The sequence below is a fragment of the Protobothrops mucrosquamatus genome, unplaced genomic scaffold (genome assembly GCF_001527695.2).
Source record: "Protobothrops mucrosquamatus isolate PMUCROS unplaced genomic scaffold, P.Mucros_1.0 scaffold298, whole genome shotgun sequence".
Classification (NCBI taxonomy): domain Eukaryota; kingdom Metazoa; phylum Chordata; class Lepidosauria; order Squamata; family Viperidae; genus Protobothrops; species Protobothrops mucrosquamatus.
This window is the reverse complement of record NW_015386641.1, coordinates 834,933-862,719: the sequence shown is the minus strand read 5'-3', so window position 1 is coordinate 862,719 and position 27,787 is coordinate 834,933. Positions and strand designations below refer to the sequence as shown.

General features: G+C 41.9%; 1 protein-coding gene across 1 annotated transcript; it reads left to right on the top strand.

The window, feature by feature from the left end:
• Positions 1-3,632: 3,632 nt before the first annotated feature.
• Positions 3,633-26,949, top strand: NCEH1 (neutral cholesterol ester hydrolase 1). The gene is made up of 5 exons (XM_015814934.2): positions 3,633-3,867; positions 13,913-14,144; positions 15,316-15,385; positions 22,748-22,919; positions 25,665-26,949. Exons 1-5 carry the CDS (start codon positions 3,730-3,732, stop codon positions 26,280-26,282), a joined length of 1,230 nt encoding a protein of 409 aa, XP_015670420.1. The 5' UTR covers positions 3,633-3,729; the 3' UTR covers positions 26,283-26,949.
• Positions 26,950-27,787: the final 838 nt, after the last annotated feature.

Here is a 27,787-nt window from a genome sequence, read left to right as displayed (position 1 = left end):
GCAGGGTGAGGCAGAGTGGGGGCAGGGCAGGGGGTGGATTGGGGCGGGGCAGGGGGTGGGGCAGGGGCAGGGGCAGTTTTTGGGCACTCGGTCTCTAAAAGGTTCGCCATCACTGCCTTAGAATATTAGATAAGTCTGGGGGAACCAAGATGCAACTCTGCTGGAGCACTCTTTCGGATTGTTGTTATTTGCACAGTCAGCATCATTATTGTGGTTGTTGTTGTTGTTGTTCGCACAGTCAGCCAGATGCTCAGATTGGGTTTGGCATTTTTGTCTACCTAGCGAGTCCTTGCCAAGGACCTGGGAGAGGCAGATCTGGGCGTTTGATGGTGTTACAGATATCGTTACAGGATGGAAACTGTTCCCAGTAAAGCTGCCTTTTGTAATTGACTCATGGTGAATTTGTCAATGCCGATGATGGTGTTCAAGGGGTGCTATCATCATCATCGCATAAGGAAAAGGAATCAGAGCTCTGCTTTTCCTGTTGTCTTTCCAATCCAATCCAAGGCAATCAAGGCCAGTTTCCGTCTCGGTAGACACAGATCCCCTCAGACTTAAGTTTGAATCAATGCCCCAAGGATTGGGTGATGGTGACGTGGAAGATCAGAGATGAGTCTCAGGTGATATCAGCTTCTGAGCAGCAGAGATGCATTGCTTGAAGCTTCCACTTCTCTCCCTCCACCCCTACAAGCCTCAGTTTTCAGGGAACGCATAAAAGCCTCACAGCACTTTTCCAAGAAAAGCCCTTGATGGAATATACAGACAGGTGCACACATGAGCAAGAACAGTTAACCTTTCCCATGACACGGTTTGGTTTCTTCCGCCTCTGCATCTCCATAGTGCAATTTCCCTGCATTGCACAATTTCTTTAGCAAGCTTCTCCCATTTTCGTTCTTCAGTCCTCTGCAGTCTTTTCCAGATGGTGGGTCTGCCACAGTTTCCACACGTGCTTCTCCTCCTCAACAGGTATCTCTTCCTCTCCTCCCACTGGTCTTCACAGTTTGCATGAAGGAGCTCTCCTGCTTGATGTAGCCCCTTCTCCTATGACCTGTGAACTTCAAGTCCGAGGATGCTCATGTCCACTTCACCTTTCTCCTCATTTGTAACAACATACAGCCGGGCTCTTTTCAAACACCAAATTGGTGCTTTTTTCCAGAGAGCGCCAGACCCATGCTCAGAAATAGCCCATTTGGTTAATCTCAAATTCAAAACACCTCGGTGTATACATCTTGTTAGTTGGGCACCTTGACAGGAGATTGAATATGTCAAGCCAAAAACCCACCTACATTAATCCAATTCTGGGTTAGGAAGCAGAACTGGCAGACAGTTGCTTTCCCAACACCACGCAATATTTGGTGAGAAATGAAACTGGGGAGCCATTATTTTTTCCCCATTGCCGGCAATGGGATGGATGCGGTTTTGGCGTGACGCATTCGGCCCGCGGGCTGGCAGTTTGACATGCCTGCTTTAGTTGCTCTTTGTCAAAATAGAAAGGACAGTGTCAATCACCAGCTATCTCTTAAGGCTAAATAGGGCTCGGCAATGGGGGAGGGTGGCAAATTTTATGCTAGCCTCCTTCTCTGGCACCTCAAGGACTGCTGCCATCATCTCTTTGCAACGTGTATGGAGATGCTCAGTCATCCAAGTCATAGTGGTCCCAAAGGTGCTTTTTCAAAAGGCAACTTGAACTTTGTTTTTCCTTGAAGACATTTTGATTCTCATCCAAGAAGCTTCTTCAGTTCCATAGGATGAGAAGTGAAATGTTCAGTTGCCTTTTGAAAAAGCACATTTGGGACATCTCTTTGCAATCTTCCACTAGACCTCTGAGCTTCTCCAGGCCACCTACGGTAGCCCTAAATTACTTTCCCCCTCAATTACTCTTAGGGATAGTTCCTTGTTTTAAATAAGCCAAGGTCTTATTTATGCAATACATAAAGTAGTCCTCGACTTACAATACTTCATTTAGTGACCATTCAACAGCACTCAGAAAAGTGACTTATGACCATTTTTCACACTTACGACCATTGCAGCATCCCCGTGGTCACGTGATCAAAATTTAGAATGTTTGTCAACTGACTCATTTATGACGATTGCAGTGTCCTGAGATCGTATGATCACTTTTTGTGACCTTCTGACAAGTCAATGGGGAAGCCAGATTCTCTTAACAACCAATCAGAATAGAGCTGCAAGGGACCTTAGTGGTCTTCTAGTCTAACCCCCTACTCAAGCAGATCTTATACCATTTCAGATTAGATGGCTGTCCAGCCTTTTCTTAAAAACATCCAGTGACGCAGCACCCACAACTTCTGGCTTCTGCTCCACAGGTTAATTGTCCTCACTGCTAGGAAGCTTCTCCTTAGTTCTAGGTTGCTGCTCTCCTTGATTAAGTTTCCATCCTTTGTTTCTTGTCCTGCCTTCTGGTGCTTTGGAAAATAAGTTGACCCACCCCCTCTTCTTTGGGGCAGCCTCTCAACTATTGGAATACTGCTATCATATCCCCACCCCAGTCCTTTTTTTTTTCTCTAGACCAGTGGTTCTCAACCTTTTTAATGCCGTGACCCCAACCGGTCGTAAGTCAAGGACTAAACCGGTCGTAAGTCAAGGACTAAACCGGTCGTAAGTCGAGGACTACCCAACCGGTCGTAAGTCGAGGACCTTCCCTGCGCGGGAGCGCCGCGCATGCGTGGTTCCGCCCCCTGCGCCAGCCGAGGCGTAGCTGGCAAGCGGCAGAGACGGAGCAGGCCGACCACCAGCTGGCCCAGCCCAAGGGAGGTAAGGCACCCACCGGAAAAGGGGGGAAAAAAATGGCGGACAAAAAAAATGGCGGACAGCCTTGCTTGGCGACCCCCGTGAAATGGTCGATCGACCCCAAATGGGGTCCCGACCCACAGGTTGAGAACCACTGCTCTAGACTAGTCAAGTTACTAACTTAACTGCAGTGATTCACTTAACAACGGTGGCAAGGTCGTAAAATGGGGTGAAGCTCACTTCACAAACTTCTCACCTAGCAACAGAAATGTTGGGGGGTCAATTGTGGTCGTAAGTCGAGGACTACCTGGTACAAGAACGTCGGGGGGGGGGAAATCAAAGGAGACAGAGTGCGGTAAGCATCAAAGGAAATGACTAGGCCAAGGGTAGGCAACCTCGGCTCTTTTATGACTCGTGGACTTCAACTCCCAGAATTCCTGAGTCAGCTATGCTGACTCAGGAATTCTGGGAGTTGAAGTCCCCGAGTCATAAAAGAGCCGAGGTTGCCTACCCCTGCACTAGGCTGTTTGAAAAAAGCACACGCAGTCCTCCCTCTTCCGACCTCTGAATGCCACATCCGGAACATCCGTGCCCACCTGCTAGAGGTGACCTCCCTGGCCGGGAGCCATTTTCCCTAATTTGGGAACTCTCCAAAAGGCCAAGGCGGGAGGGACGCAAGAACAAACGCTGCTGCTGCGGCGGCTTTCCGCGACTCTCCTCCGCCTCGCCCCGCCGCCCGGTTCCCAAGCGAAGCTCAGCCTCCGGCAAAGAAAAAAACCGAGACGGCCGGCTCGCAGGCGACGGAAGGGCCGGACTTCCTCTCGCCTCTCCGCCCCGATTGGCTCGGCCGGATTATGTAAAGCCTAGAATGGGAGGCTGCTCGCCGCCTTTGCCGCAAGAAGTCGCCCGGTTTAAAAAGGCCCGCGGGGCTGCGGGCTCTAGAGGGCGAGCAAGGTGACGACGCTTCAGGCGCCGAGAGCCATGAAGTCGGCCCTGGTGCTGCTGGCCGCGTGGCTGGCGCTGACCGCCTATTACGTCTACCTGCCGCTCCCCAGCACCGTCTCCCAGCCTTGGGGTCTCATGATGCTGAACGCGGCTTTCCGGGTCGTGCAACGATCGGTAAGGAAAAAACCCGCAGAAGTCTCTCTCTCTTCCCTCTGCCTCCCTTCCTGCCCGCAGCTCTCTGGATTCACACGACACGAGCGCAGTTAACCAAGAAAAGAGCTAGCGGTTGCCTTGGCCAATCAGGGTCGCTGTTATCCGCGATAACAACCTACGTCTTTCGTATGCCGATTTCTGGTTCTTGTGCATGCTCGCTCGCTCGCTCACACACACACACACACACACACACACACACACGGGGCTTTGAGTTGGTAAATGGGTTGCGCGAATGCAGACGTTCTTGGAGCGAGCGATCTACGAGACGCGGACTGGTGCGCCGCTGCTTTGTGTCTTTAAACGGCCCCCTTTGCCCGCTGGTTGGCATTGGGACTAACGCTGCTTTCAACCAGCATCGGAAAGGCGTGCCCTCATCTGGGTTCCTTTTGGGACGCCTCTTCCTAGTTTCGGGTTCTCTGGCGTTCAGTTGCATGGGTCTTCCTGGTTTAGAAAGCCGCCTTGGGGCGAGAATCCTTGTGAATCATTAAAAAAGCTGAGTCTTCCGCGTTTGGTAGCCAAGAGCTACCAAAATACTCTCAGCGAGTCAACTGTCTCACTAGAGCAGTGGTTCTCAACCTTTTTAATGCCGTGACCCCAACCGGTCGTAAGTCGAGGACTAAACCGGTCGTAAGTCGAGGACTAAACCGGTCGTAAGTCAAGGACTACCCAACCGGTCGTAAGTCGAGGACTTTCCCTGCCCGGGAGCGCCGTGCATGCGTGGTTCCGCCCCCTGCGCCAGCGGAGGCGTAGCTAACAAGCGGCAGAGACGGAGCAGGCTGACCACCAGCTGACCCAGCCCAAGGGAGGTAAGGCACCCGCCAGAAAAGGGGGGGAAAAATGGCAGACAGCCTTGCTTGGCGACCCCCGTGAAATGGTCGATCGACCCCAAATGGGGTCGCGACCCATAGGTTGAGAACCGCTGCACTAGAGGCAAGCATACATGATTAGACCACTGCTACACCATACTAAAAGATGTTTATGGGTCTTTTACCATGAGCAGCTGTTGGGACACTCTGATCACTGTATGATTCACCTTGTACCTGTTTATAGACATAGTAGGCTTAAAAGCGACAATTAAATCACTAAAGTCTTGGACTGAAGAGGCAAAGCTAAAGCTACAGGCTTGCTTTGACTGCACTCATTGGAAAGTTTTCAAAGGTACCTCTGCAGAATTGGATGAACTCGCAGATGTTGTAACATCATATGTTAGTGTTTGTGAAGACCTATGTGTGCCAACCAGGAACTTGCGAATATACAATAACAATAAGCCTTGATTCAGGGCTAAACTCAAGCAATTACGTTGTGCCAAAGAGGAAGCCTACAGGAAAAAAAGATAGAATGCTGTACAGTCAGGCCAGAAATGTATTAACAAGGAAGATCAGAGCAGCAAAAAGAAACTGCTGTGAAAAGCTAAGGAATCAGTTCTCAACAAATGAAGTGGCAAACATGTGGAAAACTCAAAAATATCACCCGTTACAGCAAACCTCTCTATGCTGAAGGAAATCGACAACTGGCAGATGACCTGAATGTGTTTTACTGTAGGTTTGAGAAGAAAACCACTGTCACCAATCTCCACCATCCCCATCTCGGATACACCACCAACAGCCACACCTCCTACAACTGGCCCCCGTCCCCTTGGGTCCTCTACTTCTGGTGATCATAGAAAATGATGTGCAAGGTCTATTTCACAGACAAAAGTCTGGAAAAGCACCAGGCCCAGACAAGATAACTCCTTCTTGCTTGAAAGCTTGTGCTGACCAACTAGCCCCCATCTTCACCTGCCTCTTTAACAAATCACTAGAGATGTGCTATGTTCCTTCTTGCTTCAAACGCTCTTTTGCTTCCAGTGCAAAAGAAAACCCTCCATCAAAGAACTGAATGACTACATCCGTAGTTACGAAAACCTTTGAAAGGCTAGTGCTGGCCCACCTGAAAACCATCACGGATCCGCTGTTAGACCCCTTGCAGTTTGCCTACCGAGCAAATAGATCAGCAGATGATGCTGTTAATATGGCTCTGCACCACATCCTACAACATCTTTAATCTCAAAAGACTTATGCTTCAAGGGTCCTTTTTGTAGATTTCAGCTCAGCATTCAATACCATCATTCCAGATATTCTTCTCACTAAACTAAATCAGCTAGCCATGCTTGACCACACCTTTAAATGGATCATAAGCTTTCTAACATACAGGAAGCTGCAAGTGAAGCTAGGCAAAAATCACATCAGATACCTGTACAATTAGCATAGGGCCCCCCCCCAGGGCTGTGTGCTCACTCCACTTCTCTCTCTATACCAATGACTGCATATCAAAAGATCCCTCTGTTAAAGTACTGAAGTTTGCAGATGATACAACAGTGATTGGCCTCATTCGAGACAACAACAAATCTGCATACAGATGGGAGGTTGAACAACTAGCCTTGTGGTGCAGCTGGAACAATCTTGAACTGACCACACTCAAAACTATAGAAATGATAGTAGATTTTAGGAGAAACCCTACTATTCTATCATCTCTTACAATACTAGATGACACAGTATGAACAGGAGAGACCTTCAAGTTTCTAGGTTCTATGATATCTCAAGATTTAAAATGGACACCTAATATCAAAAATGTCATCAAAAAAACACAACAAAAAATGTTCTTCCTACACCAACTTAGAAAGCTCAGACTGCCCAAGGAGCTGCTGATACAGTTCTACAAAGGAATTATTTACATCTCTATAACTGTCTGGTTTGGATCTGCAACCAAACAAGACAGACATAGACTTCAGTGAATAGTTAGAACTGCAGAAAAAACAATTGCTACCAGCCTGCCTTCCATTGAGGACCTGTATACTGCACGAGCAAGAAAGAGGGCTGTTTATGTCGCATCCTGGACATAAACTATTTCAACTTCTTCTCTCAAGACGACACTATAGGGCATTGCAAACCAGAACAACTAGACACAATAGTTTTTCCCCCATACCGTCACTCTAATACCTAAAACACTGTCAAACTACTTAGTAAGGTTGTATTACTATGATACTCCTCATCTTTCTTACCTATCATCATCTTATGACTATAACTTTGTTGCTTGTATCTTACAATTTATATTGTTTTTAGTATCCTAGTATAATTAGTATCCTAGTGTGATTAGCAACACAATAGGTAAAGAGCCAAAACTGACAAGATTAGGTCAGACAAACAAAACATCTAGGATTTGCATTTCCTCTTTTGCCTGTAGAGCCAGCCATGATCCCATAGGAATCTGGCAACAGCCATTAAAATATTAAAGGAATGTTCTTGCACAGGAACAGGCATCTCAAATCACAAAGCCCCAAAGAATGTTTAAAGGCCCACCTACCCTCACCCCCATTTTGTCAGCCAGCCCAGAAATATGCTGTTGTCACTGTTGTTTCTGACTACCCAATAAACGGAGACCTCCTTTCCAAAATGCAGCCTGCCTTCAGTTCAGTTCTGCGTCTTTCTCCCAGCTTGGAATGAGAACCAGACCAGATTTTTCTTCCAGCTGTATATATATGAGGGTTGCTATGTCCCAGAGTCATGTGAACTTCTGAAAATGGGGAAGCCGGTCTCCTGGTTTTTAAATTTAAAACTGGCTCTCCAATCAACATAATACAGCTAGTTCTCAACACATGGAACCCAAATTTCTGTTGATAAGCAAGACAGATATGAGTGAGTTTTGCCCCCATTTTATGACCTTTCTTGCCACAGATGTTAAATGATTCACTGCAGCATGTTTTCGGATTTAACTTGATCACAGTTTTTCAGTTGAAACTATGGTTGAGTCTGTTCATATATTTTCAGATCAAACTAAATCCAAAAATGCTAAAGAATTCAGGCAAATCAGCCACATGAGCCTCACATTAACTGAATTCTGGATTGCATTTAATACAACCTGGTATCAGTTTATAATTTATACTAAAGAGCATGTTGGACACTTTATGTGAAGACTTAGTTCTCTAGTGAAGTCTCTGTTGCTGGGAAAGATGGGGAAAAAGAATGACCTGTGGCAGGGTGGTTGACTCAGTTAGAGTAGCCATCAGTTTACTGTTAGAAAACTTGAAGGACCGGGTTAATCTATGTAGTTGCTAAAACTCCTCACCAACATGAGGGTACCATTGACAAGCTCAGGAATGAGACATTAATTAGAACAATTGGCAGATAAGCCTCCCAACCCTTACTTTGGACAAGAAATCTAGAAACACTGGTAGGGCCAGCTAATGTATGTTAACAGAGAGCAACCTTATACTCAGTAGCACTGCTGATGTTACAGTATCTAGTCAAGTGATGAAATGTCTGCAAGCAAACAACAAAGTTCAGAAAGCACTTAGGGTTCCACAATTACAACAAGCTTGGTTTGACTGGCTCCACTCGTGTTAAGCCATAATTTGATGTAAGCTTAATGTGATTTGCAGGTCATATTTTAGAACTTAACATCAAGCGTAATGTAAATGTCTATGGTTCTAACACAAAACATACCTTCTGTGCAAAGTATGAACTCGGCCCTGGGACTCCAGTACAAGCTTCTTATTTACATGTAAGGACTGACCAATGAGATATATACCAGTGGTGGCAAACCTATGGCATGGGTGCCAGAGGCGGCACTCAGAGCCCTCTCTGTGGGCACGTGTGCCGTCGCCCCAGTCCTAGGCCTTCAGCTGGGTTTTATAAAACCTTTTCGCTTTAGGTCTCTGCCGCCGTGTGCAAAAAAAAAAAAAAAAGGTCCAATCAATCAGTCAATTTCAACTTCTCGCGGGAAAAAAAAGATCTTGCAAAGTTGGAATTGATTGATTGAACTTTTTCGTCCCACCCAGTCTGCTGTTACCACCGCAGCCACGCCCACCCAATGGGCCACACCCACCCGGCACCCAACGATGCATAAGTGGGTTTTGGGTTGCAGTTTGGGCACTCGGTCTCTAAAAGGTTCGCCATCACTGAGATATACCTTGCCCAGCTAAGCACGACTCAAGTATCCCACTTTAAATATCTCATTATTTCCCTAACCCTTTTCAAAGCTTTAATGAAGACCAGGCCAAGACATATGACTGAGTTAGCTACTGTTCGATCCAGCCCCAAAGAGACAATCAGAAAGTAGGTGCCCAGAGTTATTGGGAGTTTGCCAGAACATAAATTAAAAATAAATAACAGGTGTTTCCCAAAGAGGTTGTCGTCCAACTAGTATTATCACTAAGTCCCAGAAAAAACACAGTGCCAAATAAACAGCTTAGGCAATTTGACATATTGCTATAGCTTTTGATTGCTGCCTTATTGGAATTGAGTAAGCAGACCAATGAAAGAAACTAGGTTGCTATAGCTTGGGACTCCCTGCTATCTGATGAGCAAGGATAACCTATGTTCAGCTGGAATGCCTGGGGCTTGTTTTCTCTCTTGAACTGGGGGGAAAAAAATCAAGAGCATGATCTTTTAGAAAAAAGAAAGGTAAGGATGCAGATTTACCTGTTTGGAACATTGAATAAACAGCTTTTCAGTGTTACTGTTTTTTGACATGATATTTATACTACCCGTGCAATGATCCCACATGCAGGTGCTTGTTCTATTTATTTAGTGTTGAGATAGAACATTTCGGTAATAGAAGTAGTCCTAAACTTACAACAATTCGCTTAGTGACCGTTCAGAGTTATCACGGCACTGAAAAGTGAGTCGTCGAAAGTGACTTGCAACCAGTCCTCGCAGTTATGAACATAGCAGCATCTCCATGGTCATGTGATCAAAATTTGGATGCTTGGAAACCGGCATTTATTTATGAGGGTCACAGCATCAAAGGATCAACAGTCATGTGATCACTGATTTTTTAGCCTCCCCAGCCAGCTTCTGACAAGGAAAATCAATGGGGGAAGTTGGATTTGCTTTATAGCCATGTGATCCACTTAACAACTGCAGTGATTTGTTTAACAGCTGCATGGCAAAAAAAAAGGTTATAAAATTGGGCCAATTAATTTAATAGCTATAAATCGAGGACTGCCTAAAGTTTGGGTCATCTACCTCACCCATGCAACATAGTTTGGCATTTCTAGGTGTGCTTTTTCCCACACAACCTCGCTGTACTCAACACAAAAAGTCAGCCCCACCGTTCTTCGGTTCTCTTTCCTAAATCCATCCTCTCCCTCCCATCTAAGGTTCTCAGATTCGCCTCCTCACATTTAATTGGCAGAAAATCTAGAAAATCTAAACTTATCCAAAGGGATCATAAGGTTTAATAGTTATTAAAATGTCTTTCCATGTGAAATACTTTTCACATCAAGGCATCTTTGTTGGTAAAGATTATGGGACTGACAACCTTGGCCACTTTAATTTGCTGCACGTTATCAGTAGAGGAGTAGACACAGACAAGCGAGCTCTCTTGAATCATCCATCTTGATTTATCTTCTCCCAGAGGATTACTGGCTAAGGTTCCAAGAAACTCCTGAATTCCCTGGACACTCCAGAAGACAGGCTTAGGATACAGGACCTAGACCTGTCTGAACTTGTGACCCACGATAGATTGTTTTACTTTAAGTTACCACTTTTTTCGTTCCAAGATGTAAATCCGTTCTTTTTGGTTTACATGTCCATATCATATCCCCCATGGAACGAGTTATCATCATTGACACTCTCCCTAGAGCCTCAGGATCACCTCAATCATTTAAATATGAGCCAGCAGTGTGCTTCAGCTGCCAAAAAAGCCAACACAGTGCTGGGCTGCATTAACAGAGGGATAGAATCAAGATCACGTGAAGTGTTAATACCACTTTACAAGGCCCTCGTAAGGCCACACTTGGAATACTGCATCCAGTTTTGGTCACCACGATGTAAAAAAGATGTTGAGACTCTAGAACAGTGGTTCTCAACCTTTTTAATGCCGCGACCCCAACCGGTCGTAAGTCGAGGACTAAACCGGTCGTAAGTCAAGGACTAAACCGGTCGTAAGTTGAGGACTAAACCGGTCGTAAGTTGAGGACTAAACCGGTCGTAAGTCGAGGACTACCCAACCGGTCGTAAGTCGAGGACTTTTCCTGCCCGGGAGCGCCATGCATGCATGGTTCCGCCCCCTGTGCCGGCCGAGGCGTAGCTGGCAAGCGGCAGAGACGGAGCAGGCCGACCACCAGCTGGCCCAGCCCAAGGGAGGTAAGGCACCCACCAGAAAAGGGGGAAAAAATGGCGGACAAAAAAAATGGCGGACAAAAAAAATGGTGGACAGCCTTGCTTGGCGACCCCCATGAAATGGTCGATCGACCCCAAATGGGGTCCCGACCCACAGGTTGAGAACCACTGCTCTAGAAAGAGTACAGAGAAGAGCAACAAAGATGATTAGGACTGGAGGCTAAAGCATATAAGGAACGGCTGCTGGAACTGGGTATGTCTAGTTTAATGAAGAGAAGGATGAGGGGGGACATGATAGCAGTGTTCCAATATCTCAGGGGCTGCCACAAAGAAGAGGGAGTCAAGCTATTTTCCAAGGCACCTGAAGGCAGGACAAGAAGCAACGAATGGAAACTAATTAAGGAGAGAAGCAACCTAGAACTAAGGAGAAACTGCCTGACAGTTAGAACAATTAACCAGTGGAACAACCTGCCTCCAGAAGCGGTGAATGCTCCAACACTGGACGTTTTTAAGAAGAGACTGGACAGCCATTTATCCGAAATGGTATAGGGTTTCCTGCCTGAGCAGGGGGTTGGACTAGATGACCTCCAAGGTCCCTTCCAACTTTTTTTTTTTTATTATTATTATTATTATTATTATTATTATTATTTAAAAACTACAAGGAAACAGAGTTTAAGAAGTAGGAGGAAGAGTCATTTGCATTACAATAGTCCTCAAGTTAGTACCATAACTGAACCCAAAATGTCTGTTGCTAAGTAAGACATTTGTTAAGTGAGTTTTGCCCCATTTCTTCTAAAGTTGTTAAGTGAATCACTGCCATTGTTAAGTTAGTAACATAGTTGTAAAGTGAATTTGGTTGTTCCCATTGAAGGACTCACAAGAGGATCGCATGACCCCAGGACAACGCAACCATCATAAATATGAGTCATTTATCTAATCCCTCTTGATTTCTGTCTTGAATTCACTTCTTTGTTCCTAAAATAACTGAGCATGATACCACAACTTTGCTGTTATGGGTAGAATTCACCATTTATTGTAAAGGCCAAGCATGTGATTGACTGAGAAGAGCAAGCGAGAACAGGCGGTTTATAGGCTAACAAACTCCAGATCTTGACCACTAATGTTATATAAAGTGCTTCTGAAATGAGATTCTTGCTCTGCAGCTCCGCATTAATCCAATCCTGGAAGAAAACAACTGCTTTTGGTAGTAGATTGGATTGTTAAAAGGTGGCAGCCTTAATGTGTCTGTCTCTCTCTCCTCTACTCCTGAGGATAATGCCAGAGAGAGTTTTGGAAGCACCAGCAACACTTATGTTTCTCTCTGGCCAAATACGCCTTGATATTTACAACACTAGACAAGGAAAGCTGTAACCCCTTTCTATATCCAGTGCATGGGATTTCCTGGCTGGAGAGGGAAAATCTCCATGAAGACCTCTTATAATTTAGAAAGATGTGATGGAGAGTCCTTTGTGCACAAAAAGTTTGTCCAAAATGTTAAGAATTGCCTTTTAGCAGGTCTTGATCGGGGTTTTCAAACTGTGCCTCAAAGGACCAGGGGTTTGCACAGAAAGAAAAAAAATGTTCTGTGAAAGACTAAGATTTTTTTTAAAAAAACAATCGCTCAAAACACAGCCAATTTTCTATCACTGGAACTCTGCCTCTCGATCAGATGTATTTTTTACTTATTTTTTTACTTATTTTCACATATGTTGAACTATAACTAAGTGGTTTAGGTTTGTAACCACAAGGAAAGAAAGCACAATAAAATCTAAGTATATTGTATTGTGTGAACGCCTTTAGTAGGATTTTAACTGGACTGGTTAAACATGTCATGAAAGAGAAAGGTTGCACATATGGGGTTTGAGCCTAGAGGCTGTTTTTTTTTACCCAGACTTTAGGAGCCAAATGGGCCTGCCCCACAGAATCTATACCTTCAGTTTTAATATATAAGAACAAGAATAACATACAAGTAGTCCTTGAATACAACAATCCGTTTACTGACCAAAGTTACAACAAAGTTACTAAAAGGGTGACTTTTTTCACACTTACGACCACTGCTGCATCCCCATGGTCAAGTGATCAAAATTCAGATGCTTGGCAACGGGTTCATGTTTATGATGGTTGCAGTGCCCTAGGGTCATGTGATCCCCTTTTGCAACCTTCTGACAAGCAAAGTCACTTAACAACCAGGAGTTTGGGATCCCTGCTTTACAGCATTCTCTGGGCGGTTTACAATGTCAGCGTATTGCCCCTGACCATCTGGGTCCTCATTTTACTGACCTCAAAAGGATGGAAGATTGAGTTACCCTTGAGCCCGTTAGGTGGTGAACAGAGTTAGCCTGCAATTCCAGTAGTGCTCAACTTAATAACAGTTCATTTAGTGATCATTTGAAGTTACAATGGCACAGAAAAAAGTTGACTTCTGACCGTTTTTCACTCTTATGACCATTGCAGCATCCCTGTGGTCATATGATCAAAATTCAGATGCTTGGCAACTGACTCATATTTATGACGGTTGCAATGTCCTGATGTCATGTGATCACCTTTTGCAACTTTCTGACAAAGTCAATGGGGAAGTCAGATTCACTTAACAACCGTGTTACTAACTTAATAACCGCGTTGATTTGCTTAACAACTGTGGCAAAAGGGTCATAAAATGAGGCAAAATTCACTTAATTGTCTCACTTAGCAACATAAATGTTGGGCTCAATTGCGGTCGTACGTTGAGGACTACCTGTATTACATTCTAACCACTGCACCACCAGGGCTTCTGGCGCAGTTATATTCTACTGCAGTCACTGTAGTATTAAGGTTTACATGTGTCTCGTAATATATTTATGGATTTAATTATACAGCATGTCTTGCAAATCCTTTGCCTTTTCACTGTTTCTTTTTTTCCTTAGTGCGACCTCGGTCATTACATAGGAGTGGGCCACCATGCAAAATTGCTAAATAATTTTGTTGGTTGGTTGGATAGCCTGAATATGCCATCTTCAAGACATCTGAAGATAACAGATACCCTATTTGATGGTGTAGAGGTCCGAGTGTATCAGCCAGATACACAGGTCAGCCAGAAGACATTACATCGCAGCATCATCTACATCCATGGAGGAGGATGGGCTTTGTTAAGTACAAGTAAGCCATCTTAAAGTGGGACTGCATGTTCTTTTTCTTGTTCTCCCCCATCTTGTGATCACTAACTCTCTACAGGTAGTCCTGCCTTGGCAATGGAATATCTGTCCCTAAGCAATGCAGTGGTAAAGCACAATGTCACGTGGCCACATCACTTAGCAATGACAATCCAGACAGTCCCCATTGCTGTTGCTAAGCAAGGAGCATGGCTTGTTAAGCAAGGAAATCCTCACAATTTCGTGTCACCTTCAACAAACTTAGTCAGTGGGGAAGCCGGCAGGGAAGATTGCAAATGGTGAACTTGTGACCGCTAGATACTGCAACCCTGGTAAGTGCATGCTGGTTGCCAAGTGCCCAGATCGTGAGATTATGACCACAGGGGAGCTGGAAAGCCAGAGCTTTGATAACTGGTCATAAGAACCATTCTGATCACAAGAACCACTCATTCGACCACCATTGTAGCTTTGAGTAGTCATTGAGCAGGTGGTCATTAACCAAGGATTACCTGTACAGTAGAAATCAGCAGCACTTAGAGTTTGAAACACAGAAGGTGCTTTGGAAAATAGCACTTACTTTCAGGATTTTAGAGAAGCTGCTTCTTCTCCCAAGAACCCTAGAAAAGGTGCAACTGCTTTAAAGTGACCTCCACCATCTGAAGCATCTTTCTACTCTTGAATCCATAATCCCAGTGGCAATTCATTTTCCCTAAATTAGATTGCTGAAAATAACGTGTGGAGGAAAACCAGGGCCAGATTGTTAAATGAAAAGACTTACGCTATCGCTTGATCTTTCAACCTTTTTAAAAAAAATTATTAAATTTCTGTGCCATCCATCTCCCCTACAAGGTAACTCTGGACTTTGTTTTCCAGAATTCTGTGGCCAGTTACCATAAAGTCCTGATTGGGTTGGTGGTTTTGATCTTGGGATTTTCCTTTTTTCTTTCTTTTTGAAATAGGGCTCGATTCATTGTTCAAGATTTCCTTTTTTTAAAAAAAAATTGGCAATCTTGGGATTCTCGAAAGCCCAACAGAAATGTTTTTGTACATCAATAATGTCATTTGCAGAATGTATACTTCTGCGAATATTATAAATAAAAATATCTGCTCTGTAGACATTCTGCAACTGTACTGTTAGTGTTAGCTTCTTTCTCATCCTTGGCTGTCTCTCACTGCAGAAAGAGGCACCTATAATCATCTCTGTGAGATTATGGCTGAATCTCTGGATGCTGTAGTTGTCTCAATTGAGTAAGTATGTTGCAAACAATTAAGAAACTGGTATGGGCTGGGTTTTATTGTCTTTTTATTGTTTGACAAGATTCAAGTAGAGGAAAGAAAGAGGAAAGAAAAATAAGTGCTACGTAGAACACTGAGAACTAAGGATAAAGTTCTGGAACAATGCATGCCATGCAGCTGAACTCAGTTCCATACACCGATCGTTATAGCTTTCTTGGCAAGAGTAAACAAATGAATCGCCTTCATTCGTGACAAATGGTTCCATCCATATTCATACCTGTACCAAAATAAGCTCTGATTTTAGCATTAAATACTGTATCCTGGGCTAAACCTTTGGTCATTAAATTACTTGAACCATAATGTGATGTGTTTGGTTTTCATCTTAGTTTCTGAAGTCTTACCTTCAGCGTTGGATTCCTTTTTAAAAAAAAAAAGTTTTATTGATTTTTAGGAATTACAATCTTTAGAGCTTAGTAAACAACATGTTGTCTGGCTTCACATATTTAACATTAACTTCTTCAATATAAGTCTATTCAGTACTGCACAATCCAGTATTTTTTCCCTGATCCTCCTTTCTTCCCCATATTTTTTCCATTTTCTCCTCATTACACAATTACAATTCTTGGCACTATTGATGTATACAGAGTTAAATATAAACATCTCCGTCATATTTTACTAATATATAAATAATAATATCAATTCATTAATCAATATCCTGTTTTTCGTGCTCTTGTTAAGGTTTAATTTCCCATCAATATTTAAAGTATCTTTGTCAGTTATGATTTTCTCAATATTCATTACATTTATACAGCTAAAAGGTTTATTCATACCAATCCTCTTATTTTCATATTTCCCATATCAAAAGAAGAGAAAAAAAATGCTATTTTAATTCTAAATCATATCTTTCATTATAAAAGTCTAAATATATCTAAGGGTCATCCGTTCTTTTAACCATATCAAACAAGTACTTAAACATATGATGCCCCCTCTAATAGATCAAATCTTCTGTTTTTTAAATCTAACTCTCGCTTTCTTTCTTTGCCAAGTAGCTTTCCAAGCCAAAGCAATTAAATCGCCCAAGAATTTTCTTTCTGTTTTTATGAAAGTTGCTTGGCATGAGAAAGATAATTTAGGTAGGGTATTTTTGAGGGGGAATTCCGCCCCTTTATGTTCCTTAAACAACTCCCACATTCCTTCTCTCGCAATTTCTCCCCTCATCTTTTGTCTTCCAAATTGTAACATTTCCCCTGACAGCTCTATGTTCCATTCCCCAAAATCTTCTTCCTTGTCATCAGGTGCATCTTGTAAGCTTAAAGGGTAAAGGGTCTTTTGCAATTTCATTGTTATGGGTAGATCTTGCAGTATTTTATTTGTGTATGGTAGTTTATATTTCCCTTCTTTCATCTCTTCTGCCTCTAGGTCCATTTCCTCTGCTTCATCTTCCGATCTCTGGTTTATTTGTTCATACTTTGTAGTCATTGTCTGGGAACTTTCTAGGCATAGATTTAATTTGGAGATTTGCTCATTTATATTATCTAAATTATGTTTAGTCTCATTGTGGTTTCTTTTAATGTCCTCTTTGTATGCAACAATTGTTTGGTGAACTAGTTGTAGCACAGAATATATTTCCTTCTGAAAGGTATTTGTTTTTTCTTGAGGCATCATTCCTGGAGATCCTCTAATATCACCAGTCTCAGTCTTTCTGGTCTTTATATGCAGCCTTTATAATCCAAAAGATTTTAGAATACAGGTCCAGTCCCCAAAGCAATATTTTATAGTGATCCTTTGTCTCAGGCAAGGTTATAATCCATAATGTTCAAAGTGTTCAGCCTCTCTGAAAACAGCTCAAACGTCTCTTCCAGTCAGTTGTAATCAAAGGTCAAGTTTTTCTTTCTCTTGAGATTTTCTTTCTAGCTCTTGAGATTAAAAGTCCAAGCTCAGTGGGTGTTTATAGTCCAATAAGATCAAGGTGATAAGTATGCCAAAATATTTTCCTTTATTGCCAGCTGTTCTCCCTTAGGTTAGGAATCATCAAGCAGGCAGGAAGCTAGTTATAGTGCTATACTCAGATCCATCATTAGATGTCATTCAAAATCCATTTTCCACTCTTAAAAGAAAGGATTGATTTCTTATGTTTCACCTCAAATGTTTTTTTAAGAGAAAATCTTAACAATTATCTCAGTTCTCAAATTTCAAAACTGTAGCTTTATGTTACTTCCACTTCAATATTATATATTTCTGTCCCCCATAGAAATTAAAATGCCGCTTCTGTTCACATTCAGAGGTTTTTAGCTTCTTGGGAGCCTTTCCCAGGAAATTCAGTTGTAAAATAGTAAAGAAAGGATCAATATTCTCAACCAGTTCCAAACATGCTGTTTACGATGTGTTAATTGGTACTTTTCTTCTTCGGTTGTCAGCAGCTAATAGCTGGCCATAGGAATGTAGCCAGTCTTTCCCCTGCCAGTTTGGAGGGCTTTTCTCGGATCAAACAGAAAGACCACCATCTCTCCGTGATCGACGAGACACCCCTCCTTCATCGCCTCTTTGGGGTGACTTTAGGCCCTTTTTAGGGCCCCCAACAGGGTGAAATCGGGCATGGGGAGGGTAGAGCCCTGCCTTTCTGCATCCGTCTAGCCGCAATGCAAAACTGGATTCAGCATTGGATTCCTTTTGTCTCTTGTTGGTCAATTAGGTAATTTGATGTAAATTTTCGTCTTTCCCTGCATCTCAAGTAACAAAACCCCAGTCTACTTTCTAGCCTTGGACAAGAATTTGACTAATGAAAGTCTCATTGCTCAGAAGGCCTTACTATTTCTGCCATAAGGCATCCCAAAAGTGCTCTTCAAAAGGCAGCTGGACTTTCTTTGTTTTTTTTTCCTTGAAGACCTTTCACTGCTCATCCAAGAAGCTTCTTCAGTTCAGCACTGAAGAAGCTTCTTGGATGAAAAGCAAAACCTCTTCCAGGTAAAAACAAAGAAAGTTCAGCTGGGTTTTGAAAGGCACCTTTGGGACAACCATGACCTGGATGACTGAGAATCTCCATAGACATTTTGCCAAAAGGATCTTGTTCAAGTTGTCTTCTGAACTAATGAGATACCTGCTCCAGAATTTTTATATGCCATTATTGGCTGACTATTAATGTGGATGAGCAGTTTCAAGTCTTAGAATGATTTCCACCTCGAATTCAGGTCGACAACACACCAACCCACCCAAAAGTGGGTTTTTCCTAGCAAAGATGTGTTAACATTTACAATCAGCTTAGGCTAATTCTTGTCCATGTGCCTATTCCCCCACATTTACAGCAGCATAACATAGGCAGGCCTATCTCCCAGCCAGCACCCTGTTGAAGTTTCAGATACCTATTTTTTAAATTTATTTAAAACGGCAGAGCGGCGGGAGAGAAAAGATACAAAGAGATGTCAAAGTGCAGCTATTGCATGAAAAAGTTTGCAGAACGGTTGGTAGATGATAAAATTAGAAGAAAACACAAAATACTCCATTGGGAGGGAGCTAACATTGTTATCTTTATATATCAAGCTAGATTAGAACTAATGTAATGTTCTATGACAAACAAAAAGAAAATGTCATGATAACTTAATGCTTTAACCCTTTTTAAAATTATTACGAAAATCAGATTAAAGATTAGCTAAGGCAATTATGCAACAGAAGTAAACAGCCATGATTAAAGAGCTTAGAAACCTTATTTTAGGGAACCCCAACCTTGGACATAGAAGCAAGCCAAATCATAATCCATAAATGCAGGCTGAATTGAATTTACTGTAACCTCAGCCTTGTTTTATATTTAGTTATTTTTGACACTGATACATACCTTCAAATTATGGCTTTGTGTGTTTGTGCATCCAGCCCATGTATATGTGCTTGTTTAAACTATGATTGATTCCCTAATTAATATTTGTCATCAGATATTTCTTCTTCTTCCTGTTCCACTCTAAAAACTCACAAGCTACACTGACACAGTCCAGTGATGCATATACTAATCAAAGAGCATGGATTTCTCCAACATGCTAAATCATAATTAATGCAAGCTGAACCTGCTTCACAAATACATTTGTTAGGTCTTTAACCGACTTTGTGGAGCCTAGACCTAATAAGAGTTATTAGGGGGCTCTGCCTCTTTTTCCTCTGTGATAGTGTCATTCCAAGTAGTGACAAAATATCAACAACCAAATGTAAATGTTGTACATGTTCATCTCCTTGAAAACAAACTCCAGAAAGACAAACATTTTCCAGATTTGGTCCCCTGAGCATCTCTTACACTCATTTAGCTCCCTCATTATCTTACCACGCCTGTTTTTCAGATTCATGTGGGGTTTCCAAATCCAACTGCAGTTGTAACTTCCCCCTGAGATCCACAGATTTCAAAACCTCAGAGAGATCCCCTAACAAGAATCTTTCCTGAATGCAAAGCTAAAATGCTTTGAGCTATTCAGACCTCAAGTCCTGCTGTCCAGCCAGGGTCACGTTGCTTGTGTTTCAAAAGTTGGTTGAACCAGTACTGAACTCTAGCCATAAGTGGAAAGTCCTACAGTATGTTTGCTTGAGAGAGGAGGGACACAGTTACTAGAAACCAGATTTTTTTTAACTTGAGCAACCACTATGTTTCTAGGCTAGATGACAAAAAAATGGGATTTGTTTCCCCATTAAAAGAACCAGCGAAGCATAAGTCAATAGAATAGTTTTGATTGAAGAAGTAAGTTGTATCGCATAACAATTTTGTCCAGCTTCTCCTTGTCTCAAACATTAATAAAGGATGGATCAGAAGCAGTGGTTTAGAGGTGTCCTTTCCCAGCACCAGGTTGCATTTTCTCTTTGATGTTGGATGGATGTGAGGTCCTACAGGACAAGGGGATCTGGTTGTAGATGTCAGATTGAGAGAGGCAAAGAAGAAGTGACTTTGTTTTCCATAAAATACTAGCAATCTGGGACTCCTAAAGCTGTAGACACCACTTTCTGAATAAAATTGCCAAGGGTCATCGGTGTTAAACTCTTAATGAAATAGAAGGTGCTATATCTGCTTTATTGAAGGGTTGAATTTTGTTGTTGTTGTTAAATAAAATTAAAGGCTTGTATCTTCTGAATGGGACAAGAGCTGGCTAAGATGAGCTGTTTCTTGAAACAATAGCCTGTTTCTGTAAATGAATTAATCTAAAATTAGAAACACAGATGCCTTTTTCCGTTCCCTCCACTGAAAGCAAGCATTTCATCCTTGTCTAACTCAAGGCAGCCAGTGTCCTCTAGTGGCTTAATATTTGAATGGCAAATACTAGAAATGAAATTTAGCCTTTCTGAACTCTTTCCCTTATCAACAGAACAAATTATGATTTGGGCTGCTTCCCACAGTGCAAATCCATAATGTGATTTGTTTAGTTTTGGCTTAGTGTAAGCTGTGGATCCTGCTGCCGCCAACAAATCATCATTTAGGCTAGCCGTGGTCATTTATTTTACAAACTATGATTAAATGAAGCGAGACATACATGAAGTGAGAGTTGGCTGGTCACTAAACACAAGTGGGATGTTGCTTGGTGCGGAGGAATTCTCTTATGAATACTCCTTAAAAAGGGATAAAGACATGCAATTGTGAGAGTGAAGATTTTGGTGAGAAATTTGATGAAAATGATGTGATTGGATGGTTTGCTAATTTTGATGGTGATGAGGTGGAACTCTCTTACTTAAAGAATGGGCAGGACCTTGGAATTGCTTTTAAGATCCCTAAAGAAGTTCTTTCCGAACGGTCCATTTTCCCACATGTCCTCTGGATTCTGGATCTGCCATAACTGTGCAATGGAATTCAACTTTGGTCAGAAGGATGAGCCTTATTGTCCCATACCATTCATCCAAAATGTTAATCTGGAAGATAAAGTTTGAAGACCCAAAGGACCAGAACATAAGAAAGACTGTGAAGTGGTCACGATGATTGGTTTGCTTGGGGCTGGGAAGACTAAATGGCTCACCCAAACATTCAGCAGACAATCCTGGAAAATACAACATCCTTGGAACAAATACTATTATGGACAAAATGGTGGTTGCATGTTTTAAGCGGCAAATGGCTGACATTGGAAAACTTAACACACAGCTTCAAAGAGCACCTCAGTGACTTGGCAAATTTATTGAGATTGCTGCTTATAAGAAACGGAATTTTATTCTGGATCAGACAACTGTGTCTGCAGCTGTTCAGAGGAGATGTATTGTGATATACTGTATGAACTTAGCTTTTGAGTGCAATCAGAAGTAGATATGTACCTGTTTTAGGTACTGCCTCGCATATTTTACATAGGGTAATTTTAAAGTGGCATAGTTAAACCATGAATTATTCATTATATTTCTGCCTAGACTTAGTTTACATATCATATAGCCTTACACTTTTGATATTTCTTTATTATTCTGACTTTTGGTATCTACTGGAGCAATCCTGACTATATTTGACTGGCTTCGTATGTCTATCCCTTCTTATTATAATATTTCCTATTCTTTTGCACTCTACTGTTCTATGCTGGTCTTTGGCCACAATAATCTTTACATTCAGATTTAAAGTAAATGTGCTACATTGTGTGGCTTGCACGGCTAGGAGGCATGCTTCAGGATTTGGTTTGCTGTGAGATTTTTTTTTAAAAAAATGCCCGTTGTTCTGCCATTAGTGCTGATGAAAATTTTGTTCTTCCCATAAGATAATGTCATTAATTTTGGAGAACAAGTTTCCATAGATGCTTGGGGCTAACACAGACTGCATAACATATGGGCCAAGCAAGTGGGAGCTTTCACTAAGCTAGCACTCATGCAATTCTTCCCACCCAAGAATCTTCAGAAATTGTCAGATTATAATGTCAGCCATCCCTAGCCATATGGCCAATAACCAGAAATGATGACAGTTGTATTTCATAGCTGGGAAAGGCTGTGGCCATTTCCTAGCTCTTCCCTATTTAATAATTAATTAAATGAAAAGTTATCTTCACAAGAGCAGAAGTAGATTCTAAGACAAGGTTTTTCAATTTTGGCAACTTTGAAGATGCATACTGGCTGGAGAATTCTGGGAGTTGAACTCCACTCATGTTAAAGTTATCATACTTGAAAAGCACTGCTCTAAGATAACAATCACTTTATTTTTTCTGTGTATTTTGGACAGTAAAATCAGCAACTCATGACATGGATCACAAGCAGGACATCCTTTTTTCCTGTGTGCAAAATATTCCCCATGACACTATTCTTTCTAACTGTGTCCCAACCACTCCCTGTTTATTTTCTTCCTCTGTTGCTGATAACTGCATTCTGTAATTGGTCATTTTGACTGTCATTTTGGCAATCCATCATGACTTATAAACCCTGGCTTGTCTCAACACAAAATCCTTTTCTTTGCAGTTACAGGTTAGTGCCAGATTTCCACTTCCCGGCACAGTTTGATGATGTCCTCCGAGCCAGCAAACATTTTCTGCTGCCAGATGTCCTAGCTCAATATTCTGTTGATCCCACCAGAATCGCAATTTCTGGTGATAGCGCGGGAGGCAACCTGGCTGCTGCTGTGTGCCAAGAGGTAAGAAATGTTCTGGGTGACCTATACACAGATCCATCCTCACCTGTGCAGAAGTTGCCAGGATTGCCGGCGAAGACGCATTCACTTTGTATGGGAAGGTTTTAATGGTCAATTCTTGACTGCTCCCATGTAAAGGATTGGAAAATGGAGAAGGGGACAATTTCTGAAAAGCCAGGATAGAGGATGGATGGATGGATGGATGGATGGATGGATGGATGGATGGATGGATGGATGGATGGATGGATAGATAGATAGATAGATAGATAGATAGATAGATAGATAGATAGATAGATAGATAGATAGATAGATAGATAGATAGATAGATAGATAGATGCATAGATAGATGCATAGATAGATGCATAGATAGATGCATAGATAGATGCATAGATAGATGCATAGATAGATGCATAGATGGATGACATAGATACATAGGTACTGTACATAGATATTAGAGAGCCAGTTTTAGGTAGTCATTTAGGTACCAGATTAGAAACTGGGAGACTTTGAGTTCTAGTCCCATTTTAGGCATGAACCTTGGTCCAGTCCCTCTCTCTCAGCTTTAGGAATAAGAAAGCAAGGGCAAGCCATTTCTGAAATCTTGCCAAAAAAAAGAATGTGTGTGTGTGGGTGGGTGGGTGGGTGGGTGTGGATGTGTTTCTGTAATGTGTGTGGGTGTGTTTCTAAAAGTAGCTTAGCTTGTATAAAAAAGGCCCATATGCTATCTTGAGACCAGCAAAAGTTATGAATGTCACAGCTACAAGAGAAATCAGCCTTTGGAATAATGCATGTTTAACCAAATAAAACCATTGTGTCATTCTTCCTTCCTTTTTAGTTAAGAGGCTAAAAGCAGTTTCATCTCCCCTTCACAGAAGTCTAGCTTCTCAGTCTATTTTATTGGCAGTTCTTTTAATATTTTAGTGTAGATGTCATAAAACGTGCTCTGTAGGACCCTTCTTCCAAGGAAGCAGTAAAAGTGCAAGGGTTCTCTCATTGCTTGAGTTCACACACTCCATTAAAATAATGATTTCTTTCTGGCAAAAAAATAATTAAATAAACAACCAACCACCCATAGGAGTAATGGATTTGTTTTACAAATGCCACAAGAAAAGTCATAAAATCAGGTCTGGTCTCATGGGTGCCTTGACTTATGGCCATCATGACTTATGACAGAAATCCCATTACGCATATCCCTTTTACTACTATGAACTTTCTATCTAGAACAAAGAAATATAGGTTCTCCTGCTTGAGCAAGGGGCTGGACTAGAAGACCTCCAAGGTTCCATCCAACTCTATTCTACTAATTAAGGAGAAATAAACTTTCTCTGGGTTCCTCCCTTCTCTATTGTTAATATACCCTATCCAAAACATTAACCTTTCAGAAGTATTGGACTATACATTTCCTCTTTTCCAGGCCATTATGACAGTTTGCCACCCTAATGTGAGCTGTGCAACACATTGAGTTTACAAAAAGCTTCCAGTTAACAGTTCCATACCCTAATCCAGTCATACATCTTAACTCCTTAGTCTACGCTTTCCACTAATCTGTAATGTGATCTCTTTGTTTTCGGTTAGTGTATTGTGTAAAACCCACCTAAAAAAGTGAGATTTATTCAGTAAAAGAAAATATATGCTCCCAGACAAAAGCTGTTTGTTGCAATACAGGAGGTGTGTGGGAAAAGCCTACAGCATTGAATTTAGGCTAGAGGTGGTGTTTTAATCACGTATTGCAGGATTCTTTCAGATTCAATAGTAAGTGGAGAAATTATTTTGATTGATTTATAGTGTTCAATAATAATAATAATAATAATTTAATTTGTACCCCGCCCTTCTCCTCACCAGACTCAGGGCGGCTAACAGCCTTGTAAAACCACAATACAATAAATATCCATTAAAACCAAATTAAAAGAAAATATTTGAAGCGGCCAATCGTTAAAATTAACCTTTAAAATACCCTTAAAAACCCCACTAAAATTCCCTAGGCCAGACCCGCTTGTTGAAAAAGCCATGTCTTCAAAATGGAACGTTACTAACTGGGTGACAAAATTTATTTCACTTCCAAGTGCCTCTAAATGATATGACCAATCTAAGTGGCAATGATTTGAACCCCAATGGACTTCTTCATACGCTGTTGCTGCTCCGTGCATAATGTTGGGGCCTGATCCCAGGCACTGAGTACCTAATCAGGCATAATAATTATCCTTATGGATTGAAGAGATAGGCTGTCCTAGCAGATTATTTGTGAGACTAATTGGGATAATATAAGACTACTTAACTGCAATCCTCTCCATTCTTTCCTTGACATAACTTTAGGTTTGTTTACTTAATTGTGAAATATTGTAAGCACAGGAAATTATGTTATTATACATAATTATATATTAAATTATATGTCATTCAAGTAAAGTAATAACCTTCTTTGAGCTTAAAGTTGGCCAATTTGTGATCTGTCTAATCAGAGTCACTCTTGGAATAGAATGCAGAATAACATGATTAGAAGGGACCTTGGAGGTCTTCTAGTCCAATCCCCTGCTCAGGCAGGAGGCCCTATACCATTCCAGACAAATGGATTTCTAATCTCTTCTTAAAAACCTCCAGTGACAGAGCACCCACAACTTCTGAAGAAGCCATTCCACTGATTAATTGTCCTCACAAACAGGGAATTTCTCCAACTAAACTATGGGTCAGTGTGTTTGGGGTCTATAGGTTGTTTGACTGCATCACTCCCTGTTTTCTCTCTTCTTTCTACAGATAAGTCAAGAGGAGAACATGACCAATAGATTTAAACTTCAGGCCCTAATCTATCCTGTCCTTCAGCCTTTTGATTTTAATACTCCTTCATACCAACAGAACAAACTCAGCCCGATCCTCTCACGCTTAGTGATGGTGGAGTTCTGGATAGAATATTTCAATGGAAGTTATGATTTTGTCCAGCCCATGTTGATGAACAATCATACATCTCTGGATGTGAGCGAGGCTAATTCCTTCAGAGACCGACTAGACTGGACTTTTCTCCTGCCTTCAAGATTCAGGAAGGATTACAAGCCCGTAATTCACACCGTAGGGAAATCTGAAATCATCCAGAATATTCCTGGCCTATTAGATGTCCATGCAGTTCCGCTTCTGGCTGAAAAAGAGCTTTTACGCCTGCAGCCCAAAAGTTATATTATGACTTGTGAGATCGATATTCTGAGAGATGATGGTCTCATGTATGCCAAGCGGTTAGAGAAAGCAGGTGTGGACGTCACTATTGACCACTTTGAAGACTGTTTTCATGGCTGCATGCTCTTCACCATTTGGCCACTTAATTTTTCTGCAGGACTTCACACCAGAGACAGCTATTTCAAGTGGCTGAATGAAAACTTGTGAACAGAGATAGATCAGTCTCTAGAAAAGCAATTCGTGCTGCTGATTTGAAGACATCGCTAGAGAATTTCCAGTACAGGATAGCATGCTGCCCTTTACATCTTCTGTGACCCATGATTTATGGAGAAAAGTCTTGTGTAATCTCCAGAATCCAATTCTAAATGTAGTTGCAAGGAAATAAATCTGGTCTTAGTGGAGGCAGTAGAAAAAGGTGGCTAAATAATCCATACCCCTGCAGACTACAAGACAAAAATGTTCTCTGTGAATATAGTTTTATATAAAAGTTTCTTCAAGAAGAACATTGACAAATCAGTGAAAAAACCAATCATTCCTAACCTTGATTTCCTACATTGAATTTCTACATACAAGAAGAATTTCTTCTCCCTATGGGTATTCATGAGGAATGAAGCAAAGGGATGCGTACATGACATCATTGCATATTTATATCCGATAGCAAAATGCCAGTGGATCCATCAGAATGCCAAATGGCCTTCAATTTGGCATAATTATATATTGCTGCAAATGTTACTGCTTCCCCACCCCCCCAAAAAAGTAGAGAGGGCATAGTTCATTGTTAAAGGATATGTTTTGAATGCAGAAGGATCCAAATTCATTCCATCTCTAGAAGTATGCAAAATAATCCATTCTTGGTAATAAAAGCTCACTGGAAGTGTTCTGTTATTACCTTATCCATCCTATCGGAAGTGATCCATTTTAAAAAAGATTATTTTAGGGCTGGATCTTTGTAATCCAGGGACATTTTGCATATCTTTTAATTCCCAGCATCTCTAGGGAAACAAAATGGCCTGTAGCTATAGAAACATACTATTCATTCTCTCATTTAGGTGGCTTCTAAAGGAGACTAGACATATTCCTAGAGAACAGCAATGTCTGTGGTCATTAATAGCTTAGTCACACGGGTGTCAAACTGCCGGCCCATGGGCTGGATGCGTCATGGCGAAACCACACCCATCCTATTGCCGGCAATGGAAAAAAAGTTGCGATATGTCATGACCATGACACATCACATGACGTTGCAAGTTTGACACCCCTGGGCCTTAGTAGGTGCAATGGAGTCTCTATGTACCAGATTCATAGGAACAGCATTGGGACAGGAGGCTGCTATAATCTCTGGGCTTGCTGGAGCTTCTAATGGGCTACTATGAGTTGAATACTACTAAATGGGTGTGGTGCCCATCCTTCCCCCCCTAAGCAAGAGTTCTACAGGTGTTTATTCAAACTCCCCAAACAGGTGCTTAGAAAGCATCCCCATTGTACAGATCCGGATTCCAAGCTCAGCACAGCAAGAGCCACTGGGTAACTGTGTCCAAGAGGCACACACAAAGTCCAGGAAAGCAACCCACAATTCAAACATAACAGCACAAGCACACAAAGCACAGAACTGGGCACGTTGCTCTAGCAATACTCAAGTCCTCAGAGCGAGATTAAGTAGACTAGGGGTAGTCAACCTTGGCTCTTTTATGACGCGTGGACTTCAACTCCCAGAA

Bases quoted from the DNA above. Each gene is read 5' to 3' on its own strand.
- NCEH1 (XM_015814934.2), top strand. From the start codon at position 3,730: ATGAAGTCGGCCCTGGTGCTGCTGGCCGCGTGGCTGGCGCTGACCGCC. The intron at 3,868-13,912 runs GTAAGGAAAAAA...TTTTTTCCTTAG, and splicing joins TCCGGGTCGTGCAACGATCG to TGCGACCTCGGTCATTACAT. The intron at 14,145-15,315 runs GTAAGCCATCTT...CTCTCACTGCAG, and splicing joins ATGGGCTTTGTTAAGTACAA to AAAGAGGCACCTATAATCAT.